This window comes from Mirounga leonina, unplaced genomic scaffold, assembly GCF_011800145.1.
Source record: "Mirounga leonina isolate KUSES-001 unplaced genomic scaffold, KU_Mleo_1.0 Mir_125, whole genome shotgun sequence".
Taxonomy (NCBI): domain Eukaryota; kingdom Metazoa; phylum Chordata; class Mammalia; order Carnivora; family Phocidae; genus Mirounga; species Mirounga leonina.
The window spans coordinates 58870165-58889993 of NW_023270305.1; the positions used below are offsets into that span (position 1 = coordinate 58870165).

At 38.8% G+C, this 19829-nt stretch overlaps 1 protein-coding gene across 3 annotated transcripts in view; it reads left to right on the forward strand.

Moving 5' to 3' along the window:
• PSME4 (proteasome activator subunit 4) overlaps window positions 1-18767 on the forward strand; it is a 110799-nt gene extending 92032 nt beyond the window's left edge. For 2 of the 3 annotated variants that reach the window (XM_035001565.1, XM_035001566.1), the window contains 6 exons: window positions 9402-9530; window positions 10433-10588; window positions 13518-13680; window positions 15742-15875; window positions 16575-16713; window positions 17234-18767. In XM_035001565.1, the coding sequence (XP_034857456.1) occupies window positions 9402-9530; window positions 10433-10588; window positions 13518-13680; window positions 15742-15875; window positions 16575-16709 (717 nt within the window). In that variant the 3' untranslated portion in view covers window positions 16710-16713; window positions 17234-18767. The remainder of the gene's footprint in view (window positions 1-9401; window positions 9531-10432; window positions 10589-13517; window positions 13681-15741; window positions 15876-16574; window positions 16714-17233) is intronic. The other variant, XM_035001567.1, reaches the window with a different exon arrangement.
• The last annotated feature ends 1062 nt before the right edge of the window (window positions 18768-19829 follow it).

Here is a 19829-nt window from a genome sequence, read left to right on the forward strand (position 1 = left end):
TATTTGACAGAGAGCGAGCACAAGTAGGCAGAGTGGCAGGCAGAGGGAAAGGGAGAAGCAGGCTCCCCGCTGAGCAGGGAGCCCGATGCGGGGCTCGATCCCAGGACCCTGGGACCATGACCTGAGCCGAAGGCAGCTGCTTAACCTACTGAGCCACCCAGGCGCCCCTGTAATTGCTTTTAACAAATATCCGCAGAAATAGCTTGTTTCTGGTAATCCTATGAAGACACTGAAGTTTGATTTGAATTGATGAAAGGTATAGCCTGAGGTGGTTCTAATTACTCATCTAGGCAAATGATGAAGCTAATAAAACTAAGGTCACAGATCAATATATTGGTTGTCACAGGTTTAGTTTGCAGTCGTGCTGTGGTTCGCAAAACAGTCACGTTTGGAAGGCTTGGCGCAAACATCACCACTACTTGAGAGTTACTGTTCGGTGCCGTTATCATTTAAGAAGGAGCACCCTTGGTACTGTGTCTTAGCAAATGGTATGCTAAACTTTGGATTTGCCACAGTATACTTTGTCTTCAGGAAATCTCAGAGAGATAACTCTAGGGGGTGCCTGGGTGGCTCAGTGAGTTAAACGGCTGCCTTCAGCTCAGGTCATGATCCCCGGACTCCGAGATCAGTCCCACATCGGGCTCCCTTCTTGGCAGGGAGTCCGCTTCTCATCGTGCTCGTGCTCTCTCTTCTCCTCAGTCTCTTTCAAATAACTAAAACCTTAAATAATAATAATAATAACTTGTAATTTCCAAAGGATTCACCACTAAAATACTTTTAAGAATGCTGTGCAGGGCCGGATACCCATGGGTACCTCTGGGATCTTTTGGGATATAAGAGCGGACAGTAGTTATTAGTGTATAGAGATCCTTGTTACTTTTAGGTCGTTGGTGGTAAATAGGGTTTGTTGAGTGTGTCTTTAGGGCAGTGGTGCTTCAGCTTTTTTCCACTGCCACATACACAGTGGATACAGAACGTGATCTCATATGTCCATAAATGGGTAATGTGTAGTCAATGTTGGGATAGTTGGCGTTTACCCCCTTCTTTCACTCACACTCACAACTCCCGAGATCAAGGGTTGCACATCCTTCTGACTGAGCCAGCCAGGCACCCCTGATTTTTTCTTTTCTCTTCTTTTTTTTTTTTTTTTTTGAGTGAAATAGAGATTACTTAAAAATAAAATCTTTAAAAAAAAAATCAGAAAGCAGATATATGAGAGTGAGGTTGATAGAAGGATTTTTTCTTTTTTTTATTTTATTGTGATATGTTAATCACCATACATTACATCATTAGTTTTTGATGTAACGTTCCATGATTCATTGTTTGCGTAGAACACCCAGTGCTCCATTCAATATGTGCCCTCTTTAATACCCATCACCAGGCTAACCCATCCCCCTACCCAGCTCCCCTCTAGAACCCTCAGTTTGTTTCTCAAGAGTCCATAGTCTCTCATGGTTCGTCTCCCCCTCCGATTCCCCCCCTTCATTTTTCCCTTTAGAAGGATGTTTTGAATCCACATGAAATTTATAAAAACTTAAATCATTAGAAAGCTGTATTATGTGAATTGCTTATGACAGGCCTAACATTTTGCCTGGATCTACAGATAGTGAGGCTGAGAATCTGCTTTAGGCCATCATGGTGAATGGGGTGTGGGGTACAAAGACACCATAGCACAGATGAACAGCTGCTTTGCAGGCAGATCAGCTGTGTAGAATGGGGATAAAGAAAGGAGTCTAAAAGCAAGTTGTTGCTTGTTAAACTGTGGGAGGCACTCAGAAATAGTTGGAGATGAGATCAGAAATTCTGTTTTAAGACACACTTGAGGTGCGTTGTAGATTCTAAATGAAGTATTATATATCCTATCCCTTAAAAAGCAGGTTTATATCAATTCAAAAAAAAACCCACCTTGAAATCTGTATCAAAGTGAAAGTTGCAGTTATTTGCCTTTTCTAGTTGAAGAGTCCCTCACAGAGTTGTTGCAAGGATGAAATGAGATGTCTGTAAAGCAGAGAGCACAGTGTAAAATACTTGTATATATTGCAATTACTGCGTATTATTTTTGTTACTGGTCTTTAACTGCATTTTAATTTGGAATAATAAAGAGTTCAGATGCCAATGATCAGGGAAGAAGAGAGGACGTGTTTCATCCTAAGTTTCAAACTTCTCTGAGTGCTCATCAGAACTCACCACTGTAGAATAATAGTTTGCATATGTCAAACTCAGAGAAAAATTTACAGATGTTTTTATAACTGGTACAAAATTACATGCCATTGATGGTATTTCTTCAGAAAACCTTTTTCTCAATAATTAGAGGAGAGGAAAACCCTGTAAAGTGTTCTTTTGCTAACTAAATTCTTGTACATATTAACATAGGGGGCAGCATTTTGTACAGGTTAACAAATTTAATGGTTAAATCTTACCTGTGATATACCAAAAATAATCAATTTGTGTGAAAACAAAGCAAAAGAAAGATTAAGATCTCCTTTTTATATATCACAGTATTAATTAAGGATCTTTAATTGCAAGCACTGAAACCAAAGGTCTGTGACAGTGGAAGGAGGAAATTAATTAGATTATTTAGACATATCTAGGCAGTTCGCTGCCAGGGGACCTAGGTAACAGAAGCTAATAGCCTCATCAGGTGACATCTCCTTGCATTTCTCTCTTCAAGATTTCAGAGGTCCAGAAAAAGTCTCATTGTCCACGCTTGGGTCTCTCACTACACTTTGGCTAGGCAATATGATCCCTCGGTTGACCCACCAAAATGACAGAAAAGGATGATTTCCAAAAGTTAATCAAAATGCCTGTTTTCAGCAGGAGGGATGGATATTGGCAAGGAAATGCACATATTTATGCTACAAACAGACTTTAAAACACCCTTATTACTTTAAGTCTTAAGGAAAACCCAAATCAGTGTATGTCAGTCTGTCCTGTAGTATGGCCAGAAAGCAAAAGGTAAGAATAAGCAGTACCTGAAGAAAGCCCCTGAATTTCATCGGCACAGACTTTCTTCCCCAAACTTTTTATTTTGAAATAGTAAGGATTCACAGGAGTTGCAAAGGTACTACAAAGAGGTTTCATGAACGCTTGACTCATTTTTCTTTAGTAGTTATATTTTCGAAACCAGAAAATTAAAATCAGTACAACATGTGTATAATTCTATGTCATTCTATCACACAAATAGGTGCCTGCAACCACCAACACGATCATGATACAGAAATACTCCCATCATCACAAAAATCACTTTGTGTTACCCCATGACAGTCACACTTTCCTCCTCTCCCTCACCACCACTATCCTCTGGCAACCACTGATTTGTTCTCCATCTCTATAATTGTCATTTCAAGAATGTCATATAAATGGAGATATGTGACCTTTTGTAATTGTCTTTTTTCACTCATATAATTCTTTTAAGAATTGTCCAAGTTGTTGTACATGGGACTTTTTTTTTTATTTTTACCTCCTTTATTTTCAATATCAGAAGGAAGATGACAGCATATATTTTTATGAAAAGGCTAGAATCTACTGCCTTCAGTCCTAGTTGAATATTCCCAAACTTTAAGGTTGTCTGATCTTAGTTTTTCTATAACTACACATGTGGTAGTTGGAACATAATGACAGTGTACACATGTGTTCTTTTAAAAGTCATATCTGGTGGGCACCTGGGTGGCTCAGTCATTAAGCGTCTGCCTTCAGCTCAGGTCGTGATCCCAGGGTCCTGGGATCGAGCCCCACATAGGGCTCCCTGCTCCGCGGGAGGCCTGCTTCTCCCTCTCTCTGCGGCTCCGCCTGCTTGTGTTCCCTCTCTCGCTGTGTCTCTCGCTGTCAAATAAAATCTTTTAAAAAATAAAAATAAAAGTCATATCTGGGAAGAAAAATAATGCTTTTGGGAAAATATTAAAGTTGAAAATTAAAAAGTTGGAATTGGTAAGATTCAGATAAACTTAACTACAGAGCAGTTGCTGATCAAGTAATATAGATGTTATTCCTTGAGATGAACTAATAATTTCCAAACTTAGAAGCTTTACTCTGTAACAGAAAAAGGTTTTCGTTCCACAAACAATAATGTTGTTAATAGATAAAATCACTGAAAGTAAAATATCTCAGAGATTTTGGGGCACCTGGCTGGCTCAGTCGGAAGAGCATGCAACTCTTGGTCTCAGGCTTGTGGGGTGTAGAGATTACTTAACCAAATAAATAAAAACTTAAATATATCTAAGAGATTTTGATCTTATTGGCACATAGAAGTAGTCTAGCCCAAACAAATTGTTATCCTGTGCTATCAATTAATAATGGTTAATTTGCTGCTTTGGAACATGATATTCTTTACAGTGAAGTTTACCTGTTGGATTTCAGGATTTTGCTGGTTTTAGTAGAACATTTTAACCTCTTCTTAACATGAGAACATTATGCCCTAATTTCATTCATAAAACATATTTTTTTTTCATGAATGGTAGGAAGAAAGACTGCTGATTCAACAGATGAGTGAGTCACCTTAAATTTTTCTGGTGGTAATGGTAGGCCTTCCAGCAAATGAGTATATCTTCTTTTTTATACTACAGTTCAACTAATCAAACTCTAAATCACCTCTTTTTTTCTTTTTTTTTTTTAAGATTTTATTTATTTGACAGAGACACAGCGGGAGAGGGAACACCAGCAGGGGGAGTGGGAGAGGGAGAAGCAGGCTTCTCAAGGAGCAGGGAGGCCGACGCGGGGCTCGATCCCAGGACCCTGGGATCATGACCTGAGCCGAAGGCAGACGCTTAACGACTCAGCCACCCAGGCGCCCCTAAATCACCTCATTTTTATTGTGGGTGAATTAAATGACAAAACAATTCTATGTACATTGCCTGGGGATTTGGACTGTTCAGTATTTGTAATAATTTTTATCCTTGATTTGTTTGTTTGGTGTGTATCTTTTTAGATCTTGTGAGCACACCTATGGTATACACTGCATTAGTGTAGGTATGGGATTGTGCAAAAAAACCAGAACTATTTCATTCTGCAAATTGATTTTTAGAGCCTGATATAGAATGACCGTCTTCTCACATAGCTGCCCCCCTCTCTTTAATGACCTCATTGTATTATCATTTATTTAATCCATTTTCTGTGGGAGATCACTGGTCATTCCCAGTTTTTGGCTGTTAAAAACTAACAGTCTTTTGCAAATATGCATATATTTGTAGGGTAATTACTATATAAAATTATCGTGTAAAAGACCTGCTTGCTTTTGTAATTTTAATGGATACTGCCCTCCCAAGAGCCTGTCTTGTGTTCTCTCTTTCCCACAAACCCTGACATTCCTTAAATTTTTGATGGTTAAATAAATTTTTAAAAAGATAATTGTACTTCTTGGGATGCTTGGCTGGCTCAACTCGGTAGTTGCAACTCTTTTTTTTTTTTTTTTTTTTTAAGATTTTATTTATTTATTTGACAGAGAGATAGAGAGTACAAGTAGGCAGAGAGAGAGGGAGAAGCAGACTCTCCACTGAGCAGGGAGCCTGACGCAGGGCTCGATCCTAGGACCCCGGGATCATGACCTGAGCTGAAGGCAGCCGCTTAACTGACTGAGCCACCTAGGTGCCCCACAACTCTTAATCTCAGGATTGTGAGTTCAAGCCTCACACTGGGCTTGGAGCTTAAGATAAATAAAATAAATTAAAAAAATATAAAGCAAAATTAATTGTATTTCTTTAGTGAGACTGTCTCCTTGTACATTGGCTAATTGTATTTTTTTTGACAGCTATCTGTATTTTGCCAGTTTTCTGTTGTGTTATAAAAGAGTTCCATTTTTATAATTTTCTTTATTTTTACTTTATTTTTTAAATTTTATTTTATTATGTTAATCACCATATATTACATCATTAGTTTTTGATAATTTTCTTTATTTTTAAATGATGTTTTGAAGTATACCAGTCCAAGATTATTTCTTTAAACAATTCTTTTTTCTTTTAACATTTTTATGGTTTTATCTTTTGCATTTAAATTTGCAGTATAAGATAGAAAATTGAAACTCTTTTATATAAAGTATTGATGTAAAGATGCAGCTTAATTTTCACAATAATCTTTTCTCCATTGATTTGAGACGAAATCTCATGTACTTGTTTCAGTAAAGTCTGCTAAGGGAAATTATTTCCATCAAACACTGGACAGATTATCACAGCGAATTAGTATACTCAGCTTGGAGATAGGGGATTCTTGCTAAACTGACTTGACAGGATTCTTGCTGAAAGCAGTCAGTCCATGATGATCACACACGAAAAGTGGAGGTGAGGAACTGGATCAGGTACAGAGGTTAGGAATTCTCTCAAATGTCAGGATTCTTTTTTTTTTTTTTTTTAGATTGTATTTATTTGCAAGAGAGAGAATGAGAGACAGAGAGCATGAGAGGGAGGAGGGTCAGAGGGAGAAGCAGACTCCCTGCTGAGCAGGGAGCCTGATGCGGGACTCGATCCAGGGACTCCAGGATCATGACCTGAGCCGAAGGCAGTCGCTTAACCAACTGAGCCACCCAGGCGCCCCAAGTTCCCATTTGTTATGGGTATGCAAATAAATTTGGTAATACTAAGCTTTGAATATTTCACCTAAGTTGATACAATCCTTAGCATTTTAGAGAAAAATAATTTTTTTCCATATTAAAACTATAACTTTGGGGGTGGGTGCGGTGGTGTTTGTTTTTAAGTAGGCTCTGTTCCCCGCGTGGAGCCCAGCACAGGGCTTGAATTCACAACCCTGAGATCAAGACCTGAGCTAAAATCAAAAGTCGGATGCTTAACCACCTGAGCCACACAGGCGCCCCCATATTAAAACTAGACTTTAAAAAGAAACAAGGAAATATATTTAGATTGTTTTAGAGGACAACTTATTTAAGGGCTGGGGACAAAGAGGGCTGTCTGAGTATACTTTATTTTACCAATTTTTCTTTGGAGCCCTAAAAAATAATTTTTATGATCATAAAACAAAATTAAATGAAAACTACCCCCCCTTTTAAGTATTATAATCTCTACACTCAGAGTGGGGCTGGAACTAATGAGCCCAAGATCAAGAGTCGCATGCTCCACCGACTAAGCCAGACAGGCGCTCCTGCCTTTAAAAAAAAAAACAAAAACAAATGAACCTCACCTTACTATGTATCTGGTTGTAAGGATAAATATACGGAGCAGTGACTTTTAAAACAGAAAATCATACATGCCTATGGGGACTGCATCCTCTAATATTGGAATAAAGCTACTATGTCTATTATATAATAAAGAGCAAATAAATGATAATTGTCAATAGTGTTAGAAACAAAAATCATCAGAGTAAATTCGAAGATCTTATTGGCTTTGTTCAGTGATTCATGAATTGGAAAGTATCCATGTAGCAAACAGAAAGGACCCCAGGGAGCTGTACAAAATGGAAGGTGGTATTATATATATATATATATAAAGATTTTATTTATTTGAGAGAGAGATTGAGCATGAGCGGGGGGGTGGGGGGTGGGGAGGAACAGAGGGAGAGGGAGAAGCAGACTCCCCGAGGAGCAGGGAGCCCGATGTGGGACTCCATCCCAGAACCCTCAGATCACGATCTGAGCCGAAGGCAGACACTTAACTGACTGAGCCACCCAGGTGCCCCCCAAAATGGAGGTTTTTAAAGGCAGAAATGGGATGGGACAAGAAAGGCATAAACAAAAAGGATTATTTCAGACAAGGCAGGGGTCTGTCATGCGGTTTATTTTACTATTACTAATCAGTTAATTCCTAATTAACTGATTGAAAGTCACATTCCCTGAATCTGAAGAACTAACTTTACCTGAATGACTGAAACTACAAGTAGGTCTTAGTTTGCAGTGATGGGGGCAGGTTACTTCATTTTGGCCCTATTCCTTTTTTAACATTAGGAACCGAAGTTTTTAGCATGAGTAACAAGATATAAAAATCCAGCTATTGGGTGCCTGGGTGGCTCAGTTGGTTGAGCCTCTTGATTTCTGCTCGGGTAATGGCTCGTGGGTTGTAGGATCATCTGTGTTGGGCTCCGCGCTCAGCTGGGAGTCTGCTTGAAGATTCTGGCCCTCTGCCCTTATCCCTACTTGTGCACACATGTGTGCCGTCTCTCAAATAAATCAATCTTTAAAAAAAAAGTCCAGCTGTTTAGTAAAACCTCAGTAATCCTAAATTTGAAAATACCCGTATGATCTCATGATCTGTTTTTCTTTAGAAAATATGCTTATTTCCTAGCTCTGGCCACAAAAAACCCATAACTAGTAATCAACCTAGTAGTGATCAGTGCCCGTAGTGCCCAGATTACGGTTTCTAGGTATCATTTCCTGCTGGAAGAACCAGGGCTCCGTGGAGGAAAAGCTGATTTCAGGTTAGGACCCAGAAATGTACAGGATAATTGTCCTACCAGAAACCAAGGATGTAACAGTTGTGTTAAAGGAGTCAGGAGCCATTTCAAACACCAGTAAGACTAAAACCATTGAATTTGTTGAAATTCATTAGTTCATAATGACCTTGTTTTAAAAATTCATTGTTCACTTTTGGAGGATAGGAGGGAAACCCACTGAGGGAGGGGAGGCTTTTCTGTATGAAGTATTCCAGGTAATAATGAAGAAATGAGTGTCACCATTTTGCAAACCTTTTTTTGTAATGGTTCATCACAGACAGAAAAAACTGACCATAAGTGAAGGAAGTACACACCACTTAGGTTGTGCTCAAAGAATTAGACTTCAATAAAATCAAGCCTCTAGGTCTAACGGCTACTTTACAGGACATACTGGAGCCAATGAATGCCACCACAAGGATGCAGTCAGAGAAGGAAGCCACTGTGGAGGACCCTACAAAACCAAATAGGCCCTCCCGCACCCTTTTTTCAAAGGGGAAGGAATTTTAAAAGAGGGAGAATTCAGAATTTTTTTTTAAATATATCTTTCATAGAATCTTTTACATTTAAGAGCCACATGAACCAAATGCAGTGTGTGATCATCACGTTGAACCAGAGTCCAAACAACCAATTACAAAATAATGGAGGAAATTTGAACACTATGTATACTTCATATTTTAACTGCAATGAACTTTTATGGCTGATGTCATTCCAGGTTTTTAAAATAAGAGACTTTATCTTTTAGAGATACATAATAAAATATTCATGGGTGAAATATGTCTGGGATTTGCTTCAAATAATTTAATTAGGGGATGGGGAAACATGGGCAAAAAATGGGGGGATTATGTGTTTGTCGTTGTTGGAGAGGTGATTGATCCATGGGGACTCCTTGCACTGTTCCCTAGTTTTGTACATATCTGAAAATTTCCATAGAAGTTGTTAAAAGTAAAAAATGTGATTTCTTTTATGTAAGGATGCCTTTGTACTTATTGGCTGTTATTTCAATTTTCTGTTCGGTTTGTTTTATTGTTCTCTAGATTGCCCCAGTGGAAAATGACAATAGCTATGATGAACTGAAAAGAGATGCAAAGTTATGTTTATCACTAATGTCTCAGGGCTTGCTTTACCCTCATCAAGTGCCTTTGGTACTTCAGGTGCTAAAACAAGTAAGAGTGTCTAACGAATATTTATGTGTTTTGGTTAGAATTTGGTTACCCATTCTAAGAATTTCACAAAGTCAGCTCTAGTGCACACAGTACAGAAATTTATTTTTCATTTTGACTTTTCTTTTAGTATGAGAGAAGATACATATTGACCAAAGAAACAGGCCTAGACTCTGTACCTGCCTCTGCCACCAACTTCTGTGACCCCGGGGAGATCATTCAAATTCCCTATATACACAGAAAGCTAATGAAGCACCTTGGATGCAAAGTGCTTATGAGGGAAGGGGAGTGGTCATTCCCTTTACCATCTCCCCTTTGTTTTATTCACTTGTATTTCCCAATCTGGTTTAAGAAAGAAAAAAGACCTAAGTGATTGTATATTTTCTGGCTGCATTTTTAGTATACTGTGTGCTCAGCCTTTACCCAGGTCTTACATGTGTTATATAACATAAAAAGTGGACCTATTCCGATGGTTTTCAGATTTTTAAGTTGAGTTACCACTGAAAAACATTTTTTAACAGCCCAGTTTGTTTGTTTGTTTGTTTCTGTGATGGAATTTAGCAGTTCTCAGTCATTGCTTTTAATCTGCTACCTGCTATGAAGTAAAAGAAAATAATGTGTAACTCTTAGAGGAGTCAGAGTATTAAATATAATTTTCTTCTAAAGTTGACTTTTGTCTATGTGTTCCTTACCCTTTATTTTCAACCATTCTGAAGAACTAACTTTACCTGAAATAGTTCATGCAACCTTCTATTTAGAAGGAACTATAACACGAGCTTGCTTTAACAATGCCCGTAAAAGTAGAGTTGTAGTAGAAGATGATACGATTTGTGTGTCATTCCTCTCTGTCACCTCCTGCTCTCATCAGCACTGTTCCCATTGTCTCTGTTTATTCTCATTCACAGACAGCAAGAAGCAGTTCTTGGCATGCTAGATATACAGTGCTGACCTACCTCCAGACCATGGTATTTTATAACCTCTTTATTTTCCTAAACAATGAAGATGCAGTTAAAGACATCAGGTGGCTTGTTATAAGTCTTTTGGAGGATGAACAACTAGAGGTAAAACTTAACATATAGCAAATCAAAATTTAATACATTTAGAGAAAGCATCATGCCCCCCCTTTAAGAAGTATTTATGCACTGATGAGTTTTTTAAAGCATAAATTATTAAAAGTAACTTTAACATTACCCTATATTATTAGTTTTGATACCCTAATCGTGATTTCCTGTTATACAAATGGAAACAAACATTGGGCATGGTGTTATTCTGGCATCTCTTTGCAGTTGGGCAGACAACATTTGTGAACCAAAGTTTTCTTATATGTGAAATTGCAGGTGATAATATTTTACTTACCTTACTAATTCCTAAAGGACTAATTTCAGTTTCAAGAGAATAAAAATCTAGGGGCGCTTGGGTGGCTCAGTTAGTTAAGCGTCTGACTCTTGATTTCAGCTCAAATTATAATCTTGGGGTTGTGAGATTGAGCCCCACATCAGGGTCCGCGCTGGGCGTGGAGCCTGCTTAAGATTCTCTCTCTCCCTCTCCCTCTGCCCCACCCCCTCCACCCTTGTACACACTTGTAGTCTCTCTCAAAAATAGAGAGAATAAAAATCTACCCACAGGGGCGCCTGGGTGGCTCAGTTGGTTAAGCGACTGCCTTCGGCTCAGGTCATGATCCTGGAGTCCCGGGATCGAGTCCTGCATCGGGCTCCCTGCTCAGCAGGGAGTCTGCTTCTCCCTCTGACCCTCCCCCCTCTCATGCTCTCTCTATCTCATTCTCTCTCTCAAATAAATAAATACAGTCTTTAAAAAAAAAAAATCTACCCACAAATGCTATTATCCAGTTAAGATTTTTGCCCCTTTTTATTTCCCTTGGTAGAAAAATTAAAGGCAACTTTGTGGTGAAGTTATAGTAGTATTTTGTACAAAAAGATAAATCTCTTAGTTAAGGTAATGTAATGTAAGAAAAGTATGTTGTAATAAATAAGGAATAAGTTACAACTTTTGAAATTGGCCTTAGGTAAAGAAAATGTAATTGAAATTTTTGTGAAATCTGTACTTTTTTTTAAATTTTATGGGTTTTCTATGTAGTGGAGCACTCCCAGTAATTATATATTCTATTTGAGAGCACTGAAAATAGATTGCATCCATAGAAAACTGAGAATAGGAATTTTTCCACCTCCCTAATGAGCCTGTTCATTTTGCAGTCCAGCTTTCTTGTGTTCTGGGAGCAGATCTTGCTAGCCCCTCAGGTACTCACACACAATTGGTTATAACAGCTACAGCAGGCTTACAGTATTTAGAGCTGTCTGTAATTTTTTTAACTTGTATTTTTTAATAACTAAAGGAATAGAAATGAAAAGGTGGAAATCTTGAAAATCAGTGTTTCCTAATTTTAAATATTATAGCAGTTACATTAAATTGCATTTATTGTTTGCTGGACCTTGTTGTAGAACATATTCATAAATTATTTTTATATTCCATGTAGTAGGCTTAAGTGTAACTGTTACTGTAAGTAAAGCCATGACATTCATTAAAGCTATTATATTTTTTTAAGATTTATTTATTTATTTATTTTTTAGATAATCTCTGTACCCAACATAGGGCTCCAACTCACAACCGTAAGATCAAGAGTTTCGTGTTCTACCAGCTGAGCCAGCCAGCTGCCTCAGTCATATTTTTAAAACAGAGTACTGAGTATCAGTGATGTAATAATTAGCAAGAGCTACTCATGATAATACTGAAAAAACTTTGTGATAATCTAAATGAAAAATGTTTAAAGAAAACTATTGGATTTAAAGAAAAACTTTCAGGGGTGTCTGGCTGGCTCAGTCTCAGGGTCATAAATTCAAGCCCCATGTTGGGCGTAGAGCCTACTTAAAACAAAACGTATAATGATGATAACAGGTTGGCAAGGTATATACCGAGTATTCCACGTTAGTCTTGTGTCATAGTCTGTTAGCACTGGCTCTTGAAAAGTAGCTGATGGCCACAAAATTAACAGTAAAGTTGTTCATACATTAAAATTTAGTAATCCCAGTTCTTAGAATCTATCCTAAGAAAATACATTGCAATATGGAAGAAAATTATATAAATTAAGAATATTTTTAGCACAATAGTGAGAAGTTGAAAGCATTCTAATCAGTAGTTGAATATAAAAATGAATCGTGGTGTAAAAGGAAATAACGCGACCAAGTATGATGTAGTAAAACAATTTATAATGTAATTCATTTACTAGTATAGTGAAAATGTTAAGTTACCCCAAAACTGTCAAACCCTACAACATTTAAGAAAAAACCTTTTGAAGCAATAAACAATACAAAAAACGGTGGAGTTTTTCCCCCAAAATTATTGCCTATCTTTATGAATGCTTAGCAGGAATTTTGTGATACCCGTTGAGATGATAGCATTTTACTGGTTTTTTTTGTTGTTGTTTTTTTTTCCAAAACTTGAGTTCCCATTCCATTTTGAAATGGACTGTGCTCTGCTCTGCATTTGGTACTTGGGTAAACTGTAGTCTGACAGCAGCCTGTGAAATTCCTAAGAAGTAAACTAGACATAAATCTACAACATATGCCAGTTATACAAATTGACTGTCCTCTGTGTTACTGATGAAAACAGCAGTAGTTTGCAGAGATGCAGAGTCCAGGAAAAATTCATCTTAATGTTAGGCTCTGGCACTGCTTTTACAGTTACAGCCCTGATAAGCACAACTGCCGGTCAGTGGGAAAATAATTTATTGAGACATTTAATTTTGCGTAACCCTAATGTAGTGGCTTTCATCCATTTTGAGGCCACAGACCTGTTGAGAATCTGATGAAATCTCCCGGAAGAACTGGCATGAGAGCATTCACACAATTTGCACACAGAAGTCCGGGGAAGTCCCCCGTCCTGTCCCCCTCCCCGTGCCCACCGCCACCCTCTCAGCCTCCAGCATTCCCCTGAGGGTTAGGATCTCCACTCTGAAAGAAGTGATTATCTCTACAGGTTCGAGAAATGGCTGCTACCACCTTAAGCGGTCTGTTACAGTGTAACTTCCTTAACATGGACAGTCCTCTGCAGATTCATTTTGAGCAACTTTGCAAAACGAAGCTACCGAAGAAAAGAAAGCGAGACCCTGGTTCCGTAGGAGACACGATTCCTTCTGCAGGTAACAGTGCCGGTATAAAATACCCACGTCCGTTTGGGAATTAACCATGCTTACTCAGACAGATATTTATTGAAAACTTGTGTGTCCCTGGGTCTTTGCTAGGTACTGGGAATAGTTGCCCCTGCTTTTAATAAGCTTTGCCTACAGTAGGCAAGACCTGGAACAGAAGAGCGAAAATTGAGAGGCACAGAGGAACCTGTGCTCTGAGACACACCTGTTACAATGAATCAGGTCTGCCTGCCCACATGAAATCACTTTATATAAAGAGCTGTGTAGAATGAGTTATTTTGGAGAGTGTAAAGTATTTGCTTTTAGATTTTATAGCTTAGGTGTGGATGTACTAGGAAAATACTAAGAAAACAAAACAAGCCTTGCTTGTACTTGGAGAGGGGACTGTTCACTACTTCACTGGGCATTTGGTGAGAGGGTGAGAAGAGTCCTCACAGGAGCTTCTACTCTAATTGAGCATGAAGATAAACAGGAGAATCAGATCTGATTATGTCACATTTAAAGAGACATTTAAGCATGATTGTGGGGCACCTGGCTGACTTGGTCAGTAGAGCATGCAACTCTTGATCTCAGTGTTGTAAGTTCAAGCCCCATGTTGGGTGTAAAGATGACTTAAAAATAAAATCTTTTTTTAAAAAATAAACAAATAGGAGCGCCTGGGTGGCTCAGTCAGTTAAGCCTCTGCTGTTGGCTCAGGTCATGATCCCAGGGTCCTGGGATCGAGCCCCAAGTCAGGCTCCCTGCTCGGCAGGGAGTCTGCTTCTCCCTCTCCCTCTGCCCCTCCCACCTGCTCGTGCTCTCTCAAATAAATAAATAAATAAAATCTTTTAAAAATAGTAATAAATAAACACAATTGCAAAGAGCCGTCTGACCTTGCCACTGCTAACTATAGTCACAGGAAGAATGGGAAATATATAGAAAGACTCTTAATAAGTAGGAAGCTTATTGGATTTGTAGGAAGTGCTTGGAATGTGAAGCTCTTAAGTGCTGATTATAAGAGGGTCTTAATTAAGTCATATAGTGACCTAATACAATGAATGTTCTAGTTGCTTTGCTTGAGAACTCTATTTTTTAATAATTAAGTACCAAAGTAGTTTTAGCTCTTTGTTATCCCAAATGGCATTATTTATAATTCTATTTCGTATTCCTTTTTTTTTAATAAATCATGGCCATCTTTTTTTTTTTTTTAAGATTTTATTTATTTATTTGACAGAGAGGTAGCGAGAGCAGGAATTAACTTCAGTTCCCTAGGTACCGTATTTCATGTATACGAATATAATACACACACACAACTCTAATGAAAAACAGGAGAATTTGAAAGCAGTAACTTCTATCACTGGAGAAAGAATAGATCCTTTTACTTATTTATTTATTTTAAAGATTTTATTTATTTATTTGACAGAGACAGAGATAGCGAGAGCAGGAACACAAGCAGCGGGAGGGGGAGAGGGAGAAGCAGGCCTCCCCCCGAGGAGGGAGCCCAATGTGGGACTCGATCCCAGGACCCTGGGATCATGACCTGAGCCGAAGGCAGACGCTTAATGACTGAGCCACCCAGGCGCCCGAGAAAGAATAGATCTTTTTAAAAAAGGAAGAATGGAGACCCTGCAGAATACAGACACATTACAGCTCTGTTTACAGACATTCCTCATATATAGTATGTTTACCTCATGAATTGATCCATTTTGTGGATCCCATCTAGAAAAGTGGGGTCTAATTTTGATTAGAGATTGTTTTAGGATCAGGGATTGCACTTTTGCATATGATATGAATTGATCAAAACTATTATTGTGTAAGTTCTAGCAAATAAGTGACACATTTCTGACCTAGCTCTAATTCCACTATCATTGAGGGACAGCTATAGGATGTCTTTAGTTCAGCCTCAAAATCATGTTTTTGGTCTGTGTGCACACAGAGGGATTTTAAATGCAGAAATTCACACATTGACAACAACTTGCTTCATTGAAAACTAATTTTATTTCACTGTGACATGTGCAATAGAGTCCCGTAAATATTTGCACATATATTGGTGTGGTTTTTTTGTTTTTTCAGAGTTGGTCAAACGTCATGCTGGGGTGCTAGGACTTGGTGCATGTGTTCTTTCTAGTCCCTATGACGTTCCCACCTGGATGCCCCAGCTCCTTATGAATCTCAGTGCACATCTGAATGATCCGCAGCCTATTGAGGTAAAATTCTTCCTTGTTAGTTTCTTTGCACACATACTATATTGGTAATGCTTTCGTAAGAAATCATTTTACTAATAATTTCCTGTTCACTCTGGACCTTCTGCTTTGAGAAAGCTGCTACTACTACGTCAGCCAGGGCTAAGCCTACTCAATAGTGATGAGTAAGGTCTTGTGGAGGCCTTGCTTTCTTGTGTATTTGAGATCTTTTGGTAGCAAGGAAATTAATAAAGCTTCTGTCTCTTCCAGTCCAGTGGAAGTAAAATATTGTCAGTGTTGTCAGGATAGTTAATCTTTATACATTTATTTTACTGACATTTGATATCTAGGAAGTATCTAACCGGGAGCTAATATTAAACAGGAAATTGTGATGGTATTATTTAAAGAACAGCTGTGTCTAAACGGCTGCAAAGACCAATGACTTTGTCCTTCTCACTTGGGAAATAGACGTAGGTATGTATTGAAACTGGTTTAATAGCGTGATGTAAGTGCCAGGAGCTTGTCCTAAAGCGCAGCTAGTCATTTTAAAGAAGTGAGCTCGGTGGCTTTGCGAAGTTACAATTGGCTTGTTGGTTTTGCAGCACTCGGTGAAGTGTGACATCTGAAGTCTAGAAGGATTTTTACGTAGCCAAAGTTATCCTAAATATAATCCTAATCTTTCAGAGGTTAAAATAAAATGTATGTGCGTTGCCTACTCTACAGATGACTGTAAAAAAGACCTTATCCAATTTCCGGAGGACGCACCATGACAACTGGCAAGAACACAAACAGCAATTCACAGATGATCAGCTGCTTGTTCTCACTGATCTCCTTGTGTCACCGTGCTATTATGCATAGAAGGGTAAGTCGGCAAAATGCTGAGTTTGAAGAAGTCTGACAGCCTCAGGTAGATGTCTTTGGTTGGATGATTGAGACATGGGTGTTCATAAGTTTTTTATTTTTGCTGACATTCTTAGATGTCCTTACTTAGATGATAAAAAAATTTGTTAATACAACTTTTGCTATGACCAGTGGAAGTTTAAGTTCCCAGAGAATTTTTCTGTTTCTCTGCTTCAGGTATTAAGCAGACAATTGATGTGACTGCTTTTGGATCTTTATAAATGAGTGGCCTTAGTAGCCTGGGAATGGTTAGTTTAAAGAAATCTTATTCTTCGTTGCCTCCTGAGTGGGGCCTGGGCATTTTGGGTTGCCCTGAGGACCCTAGGTTGTATACAGTTATGAGAACATTTTATCTGGATTCTTAAGTATTTCTTTTCCATCCTGAAGTAAAGAGGAGAACCCAGAAACGTTTCCACACTTACTGGACTTTAGAGTTGGATGTCCTGTTGTCTAACTGAGATTTTTTTTCCTCCCTGATACAGATGAGTAGTCCTCACTTCAAGCTCTTTTCATCAAAAATTCCAGATCCTCAGGTACCATATGTGGCGGCTCTCTGCAGGTTTTAAAACTCTGCCTTTGTTGAGCTCTCATCATTTTGGTGGCTTCTGTGTTTGGTCTCATTAGTCTCCGTTCCACAGGTTCTCAGCTGCCATTTGATTACCTAACTTGTCTGGAAATGACTCCAGAATATTGATCACTTTTTCTTTGAGGCGTCTGACAAAGCTGCAATGTCTCAGACTAGAAATAATTACCCAGTATGATCATGGCATCCAAGACCAAACAGAGTCTAGGAACTCATTAGGAAACAGTTTACTTGTAATGGAGAATACCTATCTGTAATACAGGTCCCGTCATTTCATTCATCTCAAATTATTTTGAATTTTTTCCAAATGGCTGTTGGGTGTAGAGGGTAGTAGAGCTGTGGGCCATAAATTGAAGCCTTTGAGAGCCTTGGGTCTGGAGAGCTATGAAGAGGGAAGGAAAAGAGGGCAAGTCTCGAATCTAACCAAGGACCTGATGGAGTGCGCCACCAAGACACAGAAGTGAAGGCTGTGTCCATGTGCTTCCCACAGACTGGAGTTTTTGGTGCTGATTAGAAAGAGCAGTTGCTGAAAAACTGGGGGTTTGGTGAATAAATTTTTGATTGATTGTTGTGTGTGTATACAATGTGTGATTTTGAAAATAAACAACAACAATAAAAACCCTGACTGGTTGATTTTTACCTGTATTCTTTACATATACTGTTTGATCAACCCTCTTTGAAAACTGTTATATTTCACCTAATGGAAGACTGCTGTATTTGTGGAAATTCTGTAAGTTTTTTGTTGTTGTTGTTTCTTTTTTTCTTTTTTTTTTTTTTTGCTTGCAGAATCGTTGAGAGACTGTCTTTATATTTAATTGACTTGTTTATTAATAAATGTTACATAGATGTAAAAGACTGTATAAACTGTAGAGATAGCATTGGCAAGACTGTACAGATGCAACCTTTTACACAGCAGCATTGTGTAATTAATTTGTAAAGATTCACATGTAGCTCTCTACTATAGGGATTTTTTGGCTTTTGTACCAACCGAATGCCATTTTTTGTGTTTTTAAATTATTTTCTCTGTCTTTTCATGTTACAAAAGCTGAGGTGTGGGGGTTTTGAGTTCATTTATCATTAGAATGTCTGGATTTTTATGTGACATTTTGTGTGCATCCCTATAAATGCAAACACCACATGTTTGCCTGTGACAAGTTTATAGAATGCAAGGTATCTTCTAGGTTAAAGTGATTCACGAGTTAGTGAATGTCCTCTTGCAACACACCCTGTACAGTCTTCCTTAAAGGAACACTACAGTATATTTTTTAGTATCTACTTGCTGAATGACTCCATACAGACCTAAGCTCAGCAGAGGTCCTGGTACAGTATTGCATTGTCTGCGTACACAGGCGTAATCCCTGTATAGAGTAGTGCCAAACTGATGATTTCCATTGTGTAACTAGTTTAAAACCCAATAAATGGATTGTTTTTAACACCTGGCTTTTGTCTTCATTAAGAAGAAAAGACAGTTTCTGTAGGCAGTGACTCTCATGGATTCCTTTTGCGTCCACAGATCTGGGTCCATAAGTGCATGCCCTCTAACCAAACCAAATTATCTAGATCAGACCTGCCCAGTACAGTAGCCAGTAGCTACCTATGACTACTTACATACAAATTAAAATCTCATTTTCTCAGTCTCAGTAGCCACATTTCAAATGCTCATTAGCCACTTGTGGCTAGTGGTTTACCTTACTGAATAGCACCGATGAACACTTTTATCACAGAAAGTTCTGTTGGACAGCACTGGTCTAGATCATTGATTCTCACATTGATGTGCCTGAGAATCACATGGGGACTTTGTTAAAATGTGAATTTTAATTCATGCTGCTAGCTCATGATATCAATGCCTGGCCCTCAGATCACAGTTTAAGTAGTGAGGCTTTACATATATTAACCACTTCAGCTTTTTCTAAAATAAGCTGTATGAAACTATGCCTTAGCAAGGTTCCTCAAGTGGGAACTTTATTTTTTTTTTAATGATTTATTTGACAGGGCACAAGTAGGGGAAGCGACAGGCAGAGGGAGAGGGAGAAGCAGGCTCCCTGAAGAGCAGGGAGCCCGATGCGGGGCTCGATCCCAGGACCCTGGGATCATGACCTGAGCCGAAGGCATATGCTTAATGACTGAGCCACCCAGGCGCCATTAAGTAGCAACTTTAGAAAATAAAAGCTCCTGGGCACCTGCTGTGACATGTTGGGCTCAGAATTTCTCTGGTTGGGGCTCAGGTGTCAATTTTAGAGCGTGCTTGCATGAGGTGGGGGAGAGGGAGAAGAGAATCCCAAGCAGACTCCCTGCTGAGCTCCGAGCCCCTTGCGGGCTCCACGTGGGGCTCAATCCCAGAACCCTGAGATGACCTGAGCTGAAATCCAGAGTCCAACGCCCAACCCACTGAGCTATCCAGATGCCCCAGGCGTCAATGTCTTTTAAAAGCTCCATATGTTTCAGTTGTGCATCAGAATTGAAAACTGAGGTGCCTAGGTGGCTCAGATGGTTAA